The sequence below is a fragment of the Python bivittatus genome, unplaced genomic scaffold (assembly GCF_059951505.1).
Source record: "Python bivittatus isolate LINGU-HERP-01145 unplaced genomic scaffold, Pbiv_v1 ctg000850_np1212, whole genome shotgun sequence".
In the NCBI taxonomy this organism is placed as follows: Eukaryota; Metazoa; Chordata; class Lepidosauria; order Squamata; family Pythonidae; genus Python; species Python bivittatus.
Window position 1 is genome coordinate 53,303,915 of NW_028277112.1, and position 18,003 is coordinate 53,321,917.

General features: G+C 40.0%; 1 protein-coding gene and 1 pseudogene across 1 annotated transcript; both read left to right on the forward strand.

Annotated features, from left to right (window-relative positions):
• The first annotated feature begins 2,886 nt into the window (after positions 1–2,886).
• On the forward strand, positions 2,887–7,471 carry LOC103049267 (small integral membrane protein 10-like protein 3). Its single transcript, XM_007438403.3, has 2 exons — positions 2,887–3,195; positions 7,335–7,471. The coding sequence occupies exons 1-2, from the start codon at positions 2,995–2,997 to the stop codon at positions 7,353–7,355; spliced, it is 222 nt and encodes a 73-aa protein (XP_007438465.1). The 5' UTR covers positions 2,887–2,994; the 3' UTR covers positions 7,356–7,471.
• On the forward strand, positions 7,412–8,189 carry LOC112541905 (uncharacterized; annotated as a pseudogene).
• The last annotated feature ends 9,814 nt before the right edge of the window (positions 8,190–18,003 follow it).

The window sequence follows — 18,003 nt, forward strand, 5'->3', positions numbered from 1 at the left end:
AGCTAACTAGGTGGTCCACTGTTTCTTCAGCTCCTTTGCAGAGGCGGCATTTGCTGTCTGTTGCTGTCTTCTCAATTCTGGCTTTGTAGGCATTTGCTCTTAAGGCTTGGTCCTGTGCAGCCTGAATTAGCCCCTCTGTCTCTTTCTTCCACTTTCCCGCTCTTAGCCATTGCCAGGTCTTCTTGTTATCTGCTTTGCCTGCTAGTTTTTTTATGTCCTGGCCATATAATGTTTCCTTGCCATGTCTCTTTTCTTTTCTTCCTTTGGTCTTTCTTACAGGCCAGTTTGGTATTCAGTAAGTCTTCATGTTGTACTAGCTTCAGTGCATCTTCTTCACTGTTCTTCAGATGTTCTTCCGATGCCCTTTTGTCTTCTTCAGCTGTCTGGTGTACTTGCAGCTTTCCATGCCCACCTATGCTGCTTGGTAAATATGGTCTGAGCAGGAGCTGTGAGTCCAAGAAGACCTCCAAATTGCAGGCCATCCTTGAATGGGAAAGTGGAACCCCATGCAACGTTGAAGTTGGAATATCCCCAGATCTGGGTGGTCCAAACACCCAGCCACTCAGTCTTGGTAGGATTGAGTTGGAGACGGTCCCTCCCCATCCAAACCTTCACTGCCTCCAGGATGGCATAATGAATGGCTTAGTGTGCAGGGGGTTGGACCTGACGACCTCTTAAGTCCCTTCTAGCTCTATGATTCTATGAATCCCAGATTCAGGTCCACTCTCAGATATAAAAGCTGACTGGGTGAGTTCAGGCTTGTTTCCCTCCTGGAATCTAATCTACCTTACAGAGTTCAGAAAAATAGGAGGGGGGAGTGCTATGAATGCCACTTTGAGGTCCTATGTAAAAAGGAAGATACACATCCAACACATCAATAAGAAATATTTATTTGTCCCAAGCTCCTATCACTAATGGGATCACCAAGTGATTTTGGCAGGAAGCCTAACCAGTTTAATGGTATTAGGGCACCTTCATATAGGACAGATAATAAGATTTTTGGCTCACAGTGTGACCAGAACTTTGCTGCTGTTTCATGATACCCACTTCAGTGCAGCTCTGACTGAAAGTAGCCACCTTTGATGTAGAGCGGCCTCATTCTTTAAGTGGCATTGTTATCTCATTCCCAGAGTTCTACAAGTTAGCAAGGGGGTGAACATTAAAGAGATGTGTGGAAACTTAACTCCAAGAGGATAACTACTTTCGGAAATTAAAAAAACCCTCAAATGAAATGCAGTAGAGGAGCAGTGAGGGAAGTGAGGGTATTTCCTAACATGCAAGAAGGGCCACCTAAAAGGACTTCTACAATATGTTTATTTAATATTGTTAGTAAATAAAATGATGAACTCCATTCAATCATGTTTGATGTTTGGGTATGAAGTTATGAAGACTATGTGAAATGAAAACAATAAAATTAATGTTTACAGAAAAATAAAGAGGAAACAGCTACAATCTGGATTTTCTAATTAGTGGAAGAATTACAGAAGGTGGGAATAGGGTTGGCATGTTAAAGCATTGCGCTACATGAAACGTATTGCCCTATTAATATGAATGAAAGTGAAAATTGAAATAACAAAGTTTTATCTTTACATAATCTAGCAAACATATCTTGGTAATAAATTTATTATGATTGTTAGATTTGTATTCCACCCTTATTTTGTACAACTCAAGTAGATGTACATAATGGTCCCATGTCCTACTTTCCTCACAACAATCCTGTGAGGTGGGGCGAGCTGAGAGAGTGTGACTAGCCCAGAGTCACTTAGACAGTTTTCATGCCTAAGGGAGGACTAGAGCTCATGGTCTCCCAGTTTCATATCCAGCATCTTAACCACTGCACCAAACTGGCTCATCTTCAATGTAAGTCAGTTTGAATGATACACACTGTTGTGTGATCAGCATAAAACAAAATGGTATAACTGACTAAATGCTAAACACTTAAATATGTAAGCATTTTCTTACAATCCAGATGTAATTTAGGTATATTCTGAGTATGTGAAAAGAGATTTTGGAAAATCTTTTTAGGTAGCAAAAGCAAAGAATTATGCTATCGAAGATTTATGAGTTGCAAAACAGCAAGGTCCGATACTTTTGAAGCAAATTTGACTAGTCCATGCAGAATTACTAATGGCATTTCTCCCGTAGTGTATTGGTTGATTACAGATTATTCAAAGTCATTTCCTTACAGCTGCAGTCATATATGCTTTGTTAAATACATGGATTGTCTGTTAGTGTCACTTTAAAGATTTATGAAGCATTCTGTGTCTGTTAACGCAGTCTCTCATTAATGCAATGAGGGAAGATCTTCTGTTGATAGGTAGATATAAACATAACTCTATTTTCACATGGTGAGATGCATAAGATCCTCATGAAGAACCAGCTTTTGACGAACGATTCTGCTTTGCAACGCTGGTCTATAGCAAGAGACGTCCCATCACAGCACCAATGCCCTGCTGAAAAATGGCCACTCAGCTCCTTCCCAACCTGACAGAAAAAGGGTCATTGATCTCCCCTACAGCCAAGACCAGAGAGTAGCAAACCCCCTTGTCCTTGGTTGCAGCCACAATGGTTTGCACTGAAAGTTAAAAGAGGAATAAGCCCTGGCCTGATTCCCAAAAGCAGCGTAAAGTTTTGCAATTTGTGGTGTCTGTCACAACTGTCAATGTTATTTTAAGCCCGCCCCAAGATTTAAAGGCAAGACGGCCAATTTCACCAAAGCAGAAAGTCGCCTATTGTAAAGCTGGAAGAAGCAGAGTGGAAAACGCTCCAAAGAGTGGAGGGGGAGGGAGCTATCCTTATACAAAGACTGGATTGGTTAAGGCGAAGCTATGCGTCCTGACGCGGGGACGCTGCGTCATTGTTTACAACGTCTGGCTACGGGCTGGATCAGCCCTTCAGCTGAGCTCCTTTGCTCCATGGACATCCGGGTCTCTGCCGGTGCAGGCGGGAGGCGGAGCCTATGAGGCCTGGCTCGGCAGGTGTGTGCGGGCGTCGATGGCGGCGGCGGCGGCGACGGTGCTGCTGTCCGCCTTGGCTTCCCGGCTCTCCCAGTCGGCCACCGCCCGCTCATACGGGATTTTCTGCAAAGGGCTGACGCGGACCCTCCTCATCTTCTTCGACTTGGCTTGGAAGCTCCGGATCAATTTCCCTTACCTGTACCTCGTGGCTTCGATGATGTTCAACGTCAGGCTACAGGTGAGATTTTGGGGCAGGGGGAATCAACATGGGGATGGGAGGAGCTCCCCACACGGGTCAGCCTCTGCCAGTTTTATTCATTTTAATGTTAAATTCTACTCCCTGCACAAACATGGCTTATGAGCAAAATGAAATTCCTGGGCTCATATCCCGAGCAAAGCTAACCTTAGGGCTGTCTGGCAGTGTCATCCTGCGATGATAAATAATGGCTTACTGAAGTAACCCTGCTTTCTGGGTTGGTGCTTCCCACAGACCATGTTAACACACGCTTAGCTTGGTTACTTAGTTACCCTACTTTCTAGGTTCATCCAGTGTACTGATTCATTAACTGAAAGTGAGTTTGCACACCATGCAAAGCCACCCAAAAACAAACCGAGGTTAAATCTAATCGAATATATGTGTGATGTGAATGTAGCTGCTGGGGATTTAACTGGCCTGGGCTAAATGAGAATGTATTAAATCATGTTGACTGTAGTGCTTATCTATGCCTACCTCAACGGTTTTCTAAGTTAACCCTATATTGCAGATTTGCATAATGTACACCAAATCATCAGGTAGTCCCTGGGAGTGAATTCCTACAACATCCTTAGCTAGAATTGGATTATTTATTTTTTACTTACTAACATGTATATTCTGGCCAGACCTAGAGACTCAGAGTGGCTAACAACCAAATAAAAACACTTAAAACCATAATAATCATACAGAGAAATAACACTAGTAATATAAAAGAGATGACAAAAGCATATACTATAACCCTCTCTTAATTTCCAAAGGTGGGGGACTGGGATTCAAATCCATTCTCAGCCACAAATTTCGTTGAATAGATGTGGGCAGATATTCTCTCTCAGTCCAACCTACCTTATAAGGTGGTGGTTGTGAGGGGAAAACAATATGAGATCTTAAGACAAAATTGGGGTTCAGATTAAGCTTTATCAGAAAATGATGAGAGCCCCTCCCTCTTTAATAGTTGCCCAGAGAATGTTGCCAGGATCAGTGCTCTTTCCTTAGAAAAGTATTTTGGGAAATGCAGTTGTAGAGCATAGACCTTCCTTAATAAAGGTGTACATTTCAAGAAGGGAGTTCAACAGGTACTGTAAACATTTGTGCTGTTTTTAAACAGCACAGTGGCATTTTTGTATCCTGAGTTGCATGCCCTGGACATTGTCTTATTTATACTCTGGGATTTCTGTGATGATTCTCTCATGAGTTAAGCCATGGTTCTCTGTGGTTTATTGAATAAACCAGAGTTTATTAACATAATATAGTTTATTAACTAAATCAATAAACCACTGTGGTTTATTGAATAAACCAGAGCGTGCTGGCATCGTGGTTTACAGTCTATACAACATTTGGTTCACACAACATGCTAAACCCAATCCAACCCATATTCTGGGTTAATTTAATTTGTGAAACTGTATGTTGTATTGTGTATATTTTATAGCTTTTGGTGTCATGTGCTAGAATCTCTAACTTTATTTAAAGCATTGTATTAAGCTTAAAATTCTTCATGAGTCAGAATGTATCACAGTTTGCTGAGCTGTGTACATAAACAATGTCTCTGACTTCATTTGACAAACATTGGGTCAGAGTTCACGCTATGCTTCCTTTCTTATGTCTTCAGGTTGTGTTCACCCAGTATCATTAAACCACAAACTAGCTAATCCTGGTTTGGCCAATTAGTTTATAGGTCACTGTGTTGTGTGGTTCTAGAAAATTGGATTGAGCAAGTGGGTAAGAATAGTGCAGTTTGTTTCCTATTCTCAATATTGAAGTGAGAAAATCAAATGTGACTCAGACTCTCTTCTCTGATTCGAGCTGTAGCTTGCCCAAAATTAATAAAATATAGATGAGATAATAGTGAACTCTCCTGTCTCCTTTCCAATTTTTTAATTTTCTTAATTTTTTTTTCCTGAACTCTTAACTATTGTTTGTGCAGAACATATTTTGGTTGAATTTTCCATGTTATGCTGATCTGTTCCCAGTTAGGTGATCCTTGTATGATCTCTTAGAACAGGGTTTAAATGCTGTGAATGCTGAATGCCTCAGATTTAATCCTATGAAAGGACTGGTTAACCAGCAAGTCAGCAGACAATGTTACACTAGTCTGGATAGGCAATCTGTGGCCTTCAGATGTTATACAACTACACACATGCTTTGACCATGCTTCTAGAAATATTGGGAGTTGTAATTCATCAATATCTGGATTCCTGTAGGTTATCTTATAGTAGATGGACAAATAATATCAGCTGGTAAAAGGCAGTTCTCTCTGTCTTATAGATCTTCCCATCATTGCCGCACTGTTTTCTTAACTATTCTCTCCATGTTCATTAACAATTGAAGGCAGCAGATCATTTTCTCTTTGGGGATATGAAACTTGTTACAGTGTGCAGATAGAATTCATCCAGTTTCTTAAAATTGATTTCTCTCCTGTTCAGAGTACAATACATTTTTCTTTAAACTGTTTGTCCTGTGAAGAAAATTGTAATAATCCAGAAGAAAGAAGAAAGTCCCTTAAAATCTGGATATGCTTTAATAATGTTCCATTTAATCTTTTTAAGGAAAGTTGTTTCAGAATAACTCTGAAGTATGACACCATAGATCATTCTGGAGTCTTATTGGTCTAAACAAATAATTGTTGGATAATCTGGTATTCAGTTTGTTGGATAGCGACAAACAATTTGCAGCATGCAACTAAAGTGCAAAAGTTCTAAATTGCAGCAGTCTAATAGTAGCATGAAAGATAAGATAAAGTATACTAAAAGAGCAAATTCAGTTTTTGAAGTGCAATTATCTTGTTTTATGAGAAGTTGGAGAGTGCACGCTTGTTATTAATGGTATATAATACTCTGCTCTGTAAAATAAAGTGGGTTCACATTAAATATTTATTTATTTATTTATTGGCTACTGCTACTACTTACAGGTCATCCTTGGTTAAAGTACACTCGTTCAGTGACCATTCAGAGTTACAATGACACTGAACAAGGAGTATTTATGGTGGGTCCTTGCAGCTGTCACAGTATCCTTGCAGTCACGTGATCAAGATTTGGATGCTTGGCAACCGGCTCACAATTAGGATGTCGCAGCATCTTGCAGTCACAGTTGCCATTTATGACCTTCACTGCCAGCTTCGGACAAGCAAAGTCAATGGGAAGCTGGCAGGAGGTTGCAAGTGGTGATCACATGATCGTGGGACACTGTGACCATGCAAGGTTTGCCTAGCAACAGCAACTGCTGGAATTGCCATTGTAAGTTGGTGTGGTCATGTGATGTCACATCTTACAACAGTGTTGCTTGGCAATGGTGTTCCTAGTGGTTACCAATTACCATTGGTAAGTGAGGACTACTTGTATATGTTGCTCCATTTCTGTAGATTCTGATTTGTTTTAACCACATTAACCACTGCTGGATTTACATACCAGAGTAAGCTAAAATTATACAGATTTCAGAATCACTTCAATCAATTTAAATGTCTTGTTTTACTGAGCTGTAAAGGTTAAAATGGGCTATGATGGTGTTCTAGTGTAGTTGATGGGTTTTTATTTGCTTAAAGCAGTTCTATGAGATGATGGTTTGGATTTATTTTAAATCTGCATAGTCTATGCATTAACAAATCGATTATGACCAAAATGTATACTTTATTTTCTCCTCTAAAATGGGAATGTCTTTAATAATAAATAATAGTATCAAAATAATGCACAGGTCGGAAAACACCAACAAGCATAAAAAAGCAGTCAAATATAAAAAAATTGATTTAAACCATACTTAGCTGAAACGGGCTAGGATTATAAAAAACATGATTTGGTTTGTTGAAATGTATGTAGATGAAATCATTCTTTATGGCCTTGGATTCTTTCACCAAATGTTAGTTTAATCTAACCACAGTTCAAACTAATAGCAAAAGCTGTTTGTTTCTTCAGGTAGGCAGCATGAGATCCCAGAGGTGATTCCTGCTTTTTTTGTGGTGGTAAACTGTGCTTTAAGGTCATATCCCACATCAAGGTTTCTGTAATCTGAATACTCCCTTAAAATGTTTAACTGGCCACTTCAGTTTAATATATAGAAAGCTATCAAAAATGGATTAATTTTATAATTGTAATTATAACAAATGCTTCTTTGCCTGCATTTTTGTTTTCTTGCAGGTTCACATTGAGATTCACTAAATCATGCCTTATGTTGCAACCAAAAAACATTCCACCATATATTCTGGATTACTACAATGCAGAGCTTCGAGGACAGGGAAGTGATGCCTTTCTCTTTTATCAGTATGGCCCAGGAAGAAGGTTTGGGACATCATCACCAGCAGCGGAAGAATATCCTACATCAGCAAAAGGAGATCCTTCACTTTCTAAGGAACCTTTCTTTAGTGAAGAGTTCTCACTCAGCTAATCATCACTGGCTAAAGGAATCTTTCTCTCTCAAGATCAGGTGCTGCCCTCTGCTTCAAGCTGTCCCACTGCCTCATGTTGGTGAAGAAGTCTTGCCACATCTGAGCAAAGTGTCAAGTAGAGACGTATCATCCAAGGAATCACTTGGTCTGCGTATTTTACTGAATAAAGGTCTCCTGGAGAAGGTCTTTAGTCCCTTCAATAGTACTGCAGTAACTGGTTGGTTAGAGAGAGCTTATGACTTCATTAGTAAGCTAGGCAGGCAGAGAACACTTTATACACTTTGCACACTTCTGGCTGTCTGAGCCCCAGCATAACCAGAAGCAACAACTGTTAGAACTGGAATTAGAGGTTGATGATGAAGTGTGTCTTGTGTTACTTGAGGGGTTGATCTGCAAGGAATTTCAGCCTTCGGATTTGAAATCCAGCCTGGCTGCTGCATTGGGTGAACATCTGGTGGGGCTTCTCAGTGACCAGCACCTGTCTGTTTTTCTGGATTACTTCAACCTCATATCTTCATCCAGCACCTCTGGATATACAGAAATGCTTTCCAATAACAAGTATCCAAGCAAGAATCCTCAGATAATCCAGTGATTGCTAGTTATATGAGTATTTGCACTTAAAAATCTCTGTCATGCAGTAGTAAAGGTAAAAACAGAGTTTGGAAATTAGTGCTTGATAATTTGAATCTTCCTTACAAGTTATTTTTAACATGTACCAGATGCCAAGTACTGGTGTGGTTTTATAATACTCTGGACAACCAAAATTTAATAGCATTAGGGAGCTAGACTGACCCATGGAATTGGCTCAGTATAGCATTCAGGAATCCCATTTTACTATCACTTCTATGTTAATACCAGCATATTATTGATAGGGTTGCATTTGAACATTATATGCCTGTGGATTGTTGCCATATGGTGTGGGGGCAAACATTTTCCAGCCGACACCAATTTATTGCATTTCTACCCTGCATATGGGGTGGGGGAGGTTTTTCACTGTCAACTTACATTTTCCAACGCATTTCTGTACTCACCAGAAACGAAATATATGAGGCAAGCTGAAGGTTTTTAGAGGGAATGAAGAAATGGAAATCTTACTGAATTATAGCTTATATTTCGTTCAGCATTCTCTTGGATGTAATGACATACTGTTTGGGGCAGATGGGAGTCCAGTCAAACATATCAAGCTTATGATCCAGGTTGAGGAATGCTGGTTTAAATGCTGATCGCTTTTTCAGCTGACCGTTAGGCAATGCAAAATATTTTTTCTGTTTTTTAAAAAACATCCTCAAGATACTTTTGTAATGTTCTGGAGGCCTAATCAAGTAGCCTTCTGTAAATGATAGTTGGCTATAGCTGCTTTATAATCTCTTTGCCATCCATATCCAGGTGTATAATGATAGGCTTAGGTGCCTTTCTTAGGTACTATTATAGGATTTAATAAATAATTGTTACATATAAGGCAAATACTTTAGAGGAGAAAGCCAAAGGTCTGGTTTCCATCATATGAAAAAGTAAATTGTTCAATGTATTCAAGGTCATTTTTCCTATATACCTCTTAATAACCAGGGGCATAGTTTCTCCTGTAGAGTGCTGAATTGTAGTCTAAAATATATTTACATTGGAAGTAGCAGCCTTGCCCATCCTCAGTAGCATCACCGCTTAAAAAGAGCTATGTATGTATTTCCAGCTACCAAAACTTCAGAATCTAGAGGTGCAACCTGCAGGGCCCTTGCATCTTAAAACTTTGTAGATATACCTTAGCATTTGCAGCTGTGCTGCTGTCTTGTAGCAAGAGCAGCAAAACCTTGTGACCCCTTAAAGTTTCACAACTTTATTATGATGCAAGCAGTCTTGAATCAGTGTGTGCAGCTGATGAAGTGGCTTATCAGCATGTGCGAATTAGCTTAGAAGATCATTCTTCACTGCAAATTAAAGTTAGCTCTTTTTCCTCAATATGTTGCTGTGAATATCCATTTAAGTGGCATTACAATGTAATGCATTAGTAATAAGGTTAGGATCCCAGAGAACAGTGTTGTTCCTTGTAGCCAAAGGGACTTCTACCTAGTGAGTCTTGAACAATACAATTCTTGAACATAGCAAGCGTTTCTTTTTTCTAAAATGATTTCCATAAGCTTACTGGGCATCTCTCTGTCCTCCTGATATTTTTCCACCCGTGAACAATGTATATGCATAACTTTCTAGTGTCTTTTAAAAAGGATTTTGGTGAGAGACTTGTACAACTCTGCTTTAATCAAGTTCTGTACTTGCCTTGTGTTAAATACCTGAAACGGAATCGAAACATTCCAGCAGAACAGAAGGAAATTGGATTTTGTAGTCCATTCCAGGATGCTCCACAACTTTGTAGCTTGACAAAATTAAGATTTGCATTCAGCCTGGTTCTCTGCTAATTGTTTCATACTGTCCATTGGCAAAATTAGCATGTTAACAATAAGCCAGAATCCAGAGAATCTTGACTGATAACAATTAAAATCATGCTTAAAGAAATTTCTGCAAGACTGTGGCATTCTGATTTAAATGTGACTATTGTTTAAAAGTTCCCCAAAGTCTGAAAAGGCTTATTTCATATACCTACATTTCAAGGATGAAGTTGAAATCACCCAAAGATCCCCCCCCATCATTTCGGTCTTTGGATTAGATTACATCTTCCTCTTGATAAAGTCTGCACTTTATACTGGAGACAGGAACTTACTTTTAAATGTTTTTTGCACTACAGGATTATTTCATCAACAAGTTTATATAGACATTTTAGAAATGCTTTGTTAATAGGCATGGAGGAGGAAGGAGTATGGACACTCAAAGAGGGCCTTGTTTCTGCAAAAGTGTAGAAGTAAATTAATACTTGGACAAAAATGGCTTTTTGCCGCATCCTTGTGCAAACACCGTGGTGCATCTTGGTACAGAACTGACAAATGTATAGAGCTCCTGTGAGGCCACCACTTTGCCCTTTAACACAGGGTGATGCAAACAGCTTAGGAAGTATTCTGCCTAGCTCTTGACTTATATAGCAAACAAAATATTATTGGCAGGGGGCCAAAATGGATTACTGTCCAGATGTGGATGTATATGTTTTGTTTGCGGCATCTGTTTCTTTTTAGAAGAGCTGATGTACTAAAGGTACTGACATATTTGAACTTAAGGTATCCAGTCAGTTGCAGTGTCCCCTAGTTTTAAAAGTTAGTTCTAAAAGGCATTGGTCAGTACTCAGCTGTCTTCCGAACAGCCCATTGAGTTCCCGTTCAGCTACTAGAGAATAATGCAGTGTAGTCGTTGAAGAAATGCAAAAATCCTCAGTGGTACTTTTTAAAAACTTAAATATCATATTTAAACATGGGACCGGGTTACTCGAGGGACCGCCTCTTCCTGAGTACATCTGCCTGTCCCACCAGATCCGGCAGAGAGGGCATGTTACGGCTTCTATCAAGGGAGCTGCATTTTGCGGGTCCTAGATGGTGGGCCTTTTTTGCCCATGTTGTGGAATATTCTCCCCCCTGAGGTGAGGTTGGCTCCACTACTTCTGATCTTCCGCAGGTCCTTCAAAACCTGGTTGTGCCATCAGGCCTGGGGACCCCATGGGGCTGGTGAACTCCATTATTGTGACTCCATTATTAACATCCCTTTGCCTACTGTTCATTTGTCTTTGTTTTTTATAGTTTTTAATGTTTTTAATAATAGTAATGATAACTGTTTTAGGTATTTATTCATTGTTTTAGCTTTGTTGTATACTGCCCAGAGTCACTTGTGAGATGGGCAGCTATATGAATTGGACAAATAAAGTGGACAAATTGGACAAATAAATAAACTAGGATTGATGCAAATGCTGCACTGCCTTACAAATGATTACGTTCTTTATTATGGCCAGAGGCCAGCACCGTTGCTTTCTGAAGTCAGGCATAATCCACAGGGGTACGTCCTTTTCAACAGCTTCTTCACAAGAGAAGCAGTCTTGGTTGATTGTGGCTGATGTTTTCATGTTAAAACATGCCTTTATATAGCCTTATGTTGAGTAAGCACCTATATTCAACTTCATATGTAATGCCAAAATGTGCACCCTTAGGATGCATTAATTTACCAGTAGTCTCATTTGTAAGGTTTCTTTCATGCTTACACGGATGTAGGAAGTCTGTTTAGTCCCCCCCCCCCCCAAACATTGTAAGAAGACACTACTGGGGAGGATTGCATAGGACAGTGAAACTTCCAAGCCCAAAATAATTCATTGTATATGAGTATGAAACCATTATTAGCCCCTCCTGCTTGTTTAAAGAGAGAGCAGAAGTCGCATTGTTAAAATATTCTGTGATGAAACCCAGCAGGTGTAATTTTTCCCACTCCCTCTGGAGGGAGTAACTCCCAGCCAACATCCTATTTGCTTTTTTCATTCAGGTCAGTAGAGTTTCTGCAGGAGCCTTATTAAAACTGCTTGTTCTTCTTCTGCAGCTGTATACTGTTGGACTACATCTATAGGTTTTATGCTGAATTTGCTGCAACACTAAAAAGGTTTCTGATTAGTCAAACCTGGGGACAGCTCCCATGCACAGAAATTTCAGTACTTGAGTTCCTCAATGGTCATGTGTAGACATAGTTTGGAAGGTATTGCAAGAAGCAGGTGCAGTTTTTTACATACTTCCCACCCAGTTTCCCCGGTCCGTGTCAGTTTGGGTGAGTTTATGCAGCACATTCATTATAGTCTGATATTTTTCAGTGTTTCCCCACTGCATCTGGCTTTGCGCCTCCTACTGAGCCGTGATTTTAACTATGGATTGTTGAGGAAGCCACAATTGGCTGGACTAGCAAGACATGTTAATAAACCAGAGTTTACAAACAAACTGGCTTCACAGGTTGCACATTCTCAGTAAAGGGTCATTGCTAATTTGTGGCTGAGAGCTGTACTCAAGTTACAAGCTTTGGAATCAAGCCTGTTTTGAAATTTTCCTAACTAGACATTACCTGTGGCCCAACACTTGGCTGAAGGAACAGGCTGAGGCCATAAACCATGGTTTACAATTAACAGTGGTTAGATTCATAGATTACACTAAACTCTGTGAACTCATCACTGCCCATATTCTAAGACTGATAGGCACTGGAGTTCAGCCAACATATTGCCGTCCCTGGCCTTATCCTTCAGGAGAACCCAGAAGTATCAACTTGCTTAAAGCTGTTGTCAAACTCAGCATCCTGCTTACAAGATTGCTTCTCAGATTCAAGATTTTGTGTAGTCAGTGGCTGAGTTGGCCCATCATGCTGGTACATTATATAAATCATAGTGGTTTGTTTTACATACAGCAGAGAAGCATGGCAGGTGAGCTCACTAAGTTCACAAACAATCACAACAGTATGATGGCTTTGTGACAGTCCAAGCCTTGTGATGAAGTGCTATGGGGTCACCTCTCCTAAAATATCAAGGTCTCTAAACCTGGGTGTGTCTTTACACTGTGTGGCACCAAACTCCTAAATCTTGTGAGGATGCATTTTCTCAGTGAACCTGCTCTGAGAGCAGGAGAAGGAGGCAATGCAGTTATCTTCTGAGCTGGAAAGTTTTTAATGGGACTTGTCCCCTGCTTCACTGGTTTGAAAAAAAAAAAAGATTCTTCCTCCAACTCCCTTTCAAGGACACTATGTAGTATTCTTCACTGTTATAAAATATATTTAAAAAAAGGAAACACACTGTTCAGATACAAACTGGATGCCTTAAAAAAAATCTGCAGTAGCCTAGACAAATGTGGTTACCATCACCACTTAAATTTTAAAAAGTCCTCACTCCCCATACCTTCCTTGTCTGCAAAAGACTTCTCAGTGTTTGAGGTTTGATGTGGAGTCCCTATTAGAAAGCTGATTACAGTAGTTTTTTGTGTTGTAAAATAGTATTAGGAAATAGTTGAATGAAAGGGGTTTCTGGACAACTGGAACTTTTTAAATGAAAAAAATCACAGGGCCAATGTGCGTTTCTTGAGCAGATGATGATGGAATTGCTTGCTCACACCACCTGAGGGTGCTACAGGTCGAATGTCAAAAGCTTCTAAGCAGTGGGATTTTTTTAAAGTCTTTCATTTGGGGTGTACATTTATGCTGCATTGTATTATTTTTTTCCCCTTGCTGCTGTCTTAGCAATTTGCATAATATATCAACACTGAAACTCATACATTTGTTGTGATTGTTTAAATTTGAACATCCACTGAATGTTTTTTATTGAACTGAACTGAAAAGGAGAAATAAAGTTGTTTTGGTAAACCTTGAAGAAGCTTGCTAGTTTTGTCATTCTGTAGCCTGATCTGTTACCAAAGGACATCAATCACCAGCTCCCCCTTTCTTTCTACTCGCATGTAAAATTCATCAGGCAAAATGTTGACATGGACCAGAATCTAAAGAACTACGAGACAAATTCTGTAAGAGCAAATGTTCTTTAGTGCTCAGTAGTCAGGATTGGTATTGCCTAGTTTTCAATTTTTTGTACATCCTCCCTTAATTAAAGGCCGCTCAGAAAAGCCAAATTTAAAACAAGGTTGTTGCACTGTAGGATACAATCAAATCCTAGAAACAGCAAGATAAAACATGAATAATGGACTGCAAGTGGGGGAAGAAGGAATGCTGTTAGTGTTGCCATAAAAAAACACCCTACCCCCAAATAGCAGTGCAGGATGGGAGTGATAGGAGTTGTAGTCCAACACACCTGGAAGGCATCAGATGTGGGGGTAGTCTGGATGAAAGAATCCACAGTTCAAATCCACCAATATAACACATCTGTTGATAGGTTCATCTTTAGTACAGTCTTTAATTCCCCAACACTTGGAAAAAGACCTTTACAGTATTTGAACTTCCTTAGCCTTGTCTAATAAGGAGCATGGTTTGTATATTTAAAGCCTCCATCTATTGTTCAACCCTCACAATAGTTGGCAACCCATCCTATCCCCTCCGGTAGGGAGGAAGGAGCTGGTGCACAGTGAAGAAGTTTGGTAGGAACTAAGCAGAGCAGGTGAAATCAAAGCTAGTTCAAAGCCCTAGATGTATAGAAGCTTGCTGAAAATGCTCCATGTCTGCAGTAGGCGTTTCCCCATTCACAAAAAAGCAGTGTTAGTGAATCTTCTATGCATATGTCAAATCTGTTATTGCCAAGTATGCAAACTCTGACTTAAGCATGGGTGTCACCATGATTACTGCAGTCTATCTCATGAAACTACAAAAAAGAACAAAGCAATCTTTGATAATTGGATAAAACAATAATGTACGTTCAAATAAGACAATAACAAAGTTTAAAGGCATTCTGACCCCAGAACACTGGCTTTGCAAACAGCCAGGTGAGCAAACCTATCTTCAGTTGTTCTTTAAAACATGACAATGTGGGAAGTAGTTGTATTTCCTTTGGAAGTGAGAGATCTAAAACAGGGACACTTCCAGCGAAGCCTTCTTCCCTTGTTAAGCACATTGGCTCAGTTCACACAACAGGCTAAGTCAAAACCAAACCATGCACATTATGGCTTAGTGTCATGTGCGAATCCAGTTCTCCAGCCCCTAAGATGAATAGAGAACTATCTTTGGGGTTTTATGCTACTGTGTCTAGATCTGGCAAAAAGTGTGTGGTATGAGTTATTCTCTGCAGCGAAAGGCATGCTAAAGAATAGAAATTACTTGTGATTACTACTTTTAACTGGTCTCAGCTCTGCTTTTTATCTTCATTTCTCACCTTTCCTTTTTGAGCCAATTGCCCCTCTCAATGAATTAATTATACCATCTTCATATAAACAAGTATCTACTTTACTCACAGTTCAGAAAATACCAGGGTTCCCAAAGACATAGGAGAAAAGACATTCTGTGCGATCATACCATCCAAGAAAAGAAAGGAACAGACCACCTAACTCATACATATTAACAAGGTATCATCTGTTACAATTAGCCTTTCCCTGTGCTTAGCCCAACAAAAGGCAGTTGTCAGACTTTACTGGCTGATTTTAAACATCACTTAAGTTGTGATTTGTTTTAAGCTTGGTTTGCTGAACAAGATAGAGCCTCCTATTTCACACATAATGCTAAATCATAAGCCCTAATGTCCCGTCTATCATACAAGCAATAATTCTGGTACCAAGTCCAATCATTCTGTATGTTATGGTCCTTAATGCCTTTGTGATTGTAAAACTTTCCAACAATTCAATTTCTTCTCTGTATCTTTTGATGAGAAATTCTTGGTTGGTTTCTACAGAAATGCAAACTTTTGGTGCATGTCTTTTCCAAAAGGTATTAACCATCAACATATTTGCTTTTCTCCTAATAGCCCTGCAAGCTGTTCAGTTGGGATATGCAGATGTCTTGGATTGAAGAAGCCACAAGGAGACAGTGTTGTGGATGATAATGACAGAAATGTTTCATTCCTGGTTATTTTCTATAACCAGTTTATTTTCTTGAAATGGTTGTGTATATTAAAAAAAAAAAAAGTTAGCATGGATTATTTTAGATTTTCAAAGATACCACATTTCTCTTTTTTAGGAAAAGTTTGGCTAAACAGGCTGGGGATGAGGGAATTGTAGTCCAATACATGTGGACAGCATTAGATTGAGGAAGACTGAAATACAGGTAAACTACCAGCTAGGGATAAAAGTTCCTCATTTTGATGAAAGTAAATAGTGACATGTAAAGGAGTTGACCACCATGTTTTTTGCTCTTTTCCGGTCCTGATTTCACAGTGTGAGGCAGTGAAGCCGGGGTTGCCGCCTGCACTTGGGAAAAGCAGCTGCAACCAGGCAGAAACGCTCCCCACCCCCCACTTCCCGGGGGCATCCCCAGAAATAGGTCAAATCCTCACTTGTTGAAGTTTCAGAAGCAGTGCAAAATTCTGCTCCAAGAAACACTGGGTCCCAGTTGACCGGTTGTGGGGTGCCTATCTTGAGTTAACTTTTTGCCTTTTCTTGGTGTTTTAGTGATGATGTGAGTTGTAGCTGTAGCTTCTGGATTATCTCCAAAGGCAGCCCCATGTAGAGCCCATTGCAGTAGCCTAATTGAGCAATGATCAGGGTGGGAGATAACTTGGAAATGGAACGTGAAGATTGGTACTGTTGCATTAATTTGGGGATAGGGCAGGCGCGGAGTTCTGCCTCCTGTAATTTGCCTAAAGCAAAACAATACTATTTCCAAATTACACTGTTCTAGGTTTTATTTGGCTCATTTGGAGTCTGCGATAACAAGTGCCTTGAGTCATAACTTCTTAATAACTAGAACCTGAAAAGTTGTATCTACTTTTAAAATAATACTGATTATCACAAAGGACAGCTACTGTTTTAATGCTAGTGTGCAGAAGTTTACAATAATATCTGAAGTGGGATAAAGAAAGGATAATCTTTCAATAAAACTAATCCTCCCTCGTAAGGAAAACTTTTGTTGTTCAGTCGTTAAGTCGTGTCCGACTCTTCGTGACCCCATGAACCATATCGTGCCAGGCCTTCCTGTCCTTCACTGCCTCCCTGAGTTTGCTCAGTTTCATGCTCATTGCTTCAGTGATGCTATCTAACCATCTCATCCTCTGCCGTCCTCTTCTCCTTTTGCCTTCAATCTTTCCCAGCATCAGGGTCTTTTCCAAAGACTTCTCTCTTCGCATTAGGTGACCAAAGTATCTGAGCTTGAGCTTCATTATCAGTCCTTCCAATGAACAATCAGGGTTGATTTCCTTTAAGATTGACTGGTTTGACCTCCTAGCAGTCCAGGGGACTCTTAAGAGTCTTCTCCAGCACCACAGTTCAAAGGCATCAATTCTTCGGCGCTCAGCCTTCTTTATGGTCCAGCTCTCACAGCCATACATTACTACTGGAAAGGAAAGCTTTTAACAGTGCCCACCTGGAAAAATCCAATTTAATATTTTGGAAAAAAAGATCACGAAGAAACTTTGTTTAAGAAATTTAATAGTAGAATAAGAAAGAAACTATGTGAAATTAAACTGAACAAGAAAATGGGAAAACTAACAGCAAACGTTAACCGGAAGTGGGCTCTTTCCTTCCTTCCTCCCTCCCTCTCACCCTCCCTCCCTTCGTAGTTCACTTACAAGCATCCCCCCACCCCCGGCTGCCGTTCCACCTCCTGGCATTTTCAAGGACGTCCCACACGTTTAGAGGCAGCCTCACCCCATGCAGGCCCTTCACTTACAAAAGCAATTCTTCTAAAAGGCAGCTGTTCAAGTTACATGCACTGGACTCACAAAGCAGCAGGTATAATTCTGGATAGTAAATGGAAATGCCACTAAGGACTTTGGAAGGCCGCTGCTGGGTCTAAAGGCCTCTCCTGTCATTTCAGAGCAGCTAAAACGAACTCCTTTGGATGCCTGTTTTGCCACAGAAAGACAGATGCTGGAGAGAGAGAGAGAGAGAGAGAGATACAATAGAGATACAATAGAGATACATAGGCTTTGGCTGCTTCACAGGATGTTT

Excerpts from the sequence above, each read along its gene's own strand:
- LOC103049267 (XM_007438403.3), top strand. The coding sequence starts at position 2,995 with ATGGCGGCGGCGGCGGCGACGGTGCTGCTGTCCGCCTTGGCTTCCCGG. Across the intron at positions 3,196-7,334 it reads TGTTCAACGTCAGGCTACAG|GTTCACATTGAGATTCACTA; the intron begins GTGAGATTTTGG and ends GTTTTCTTGCAG.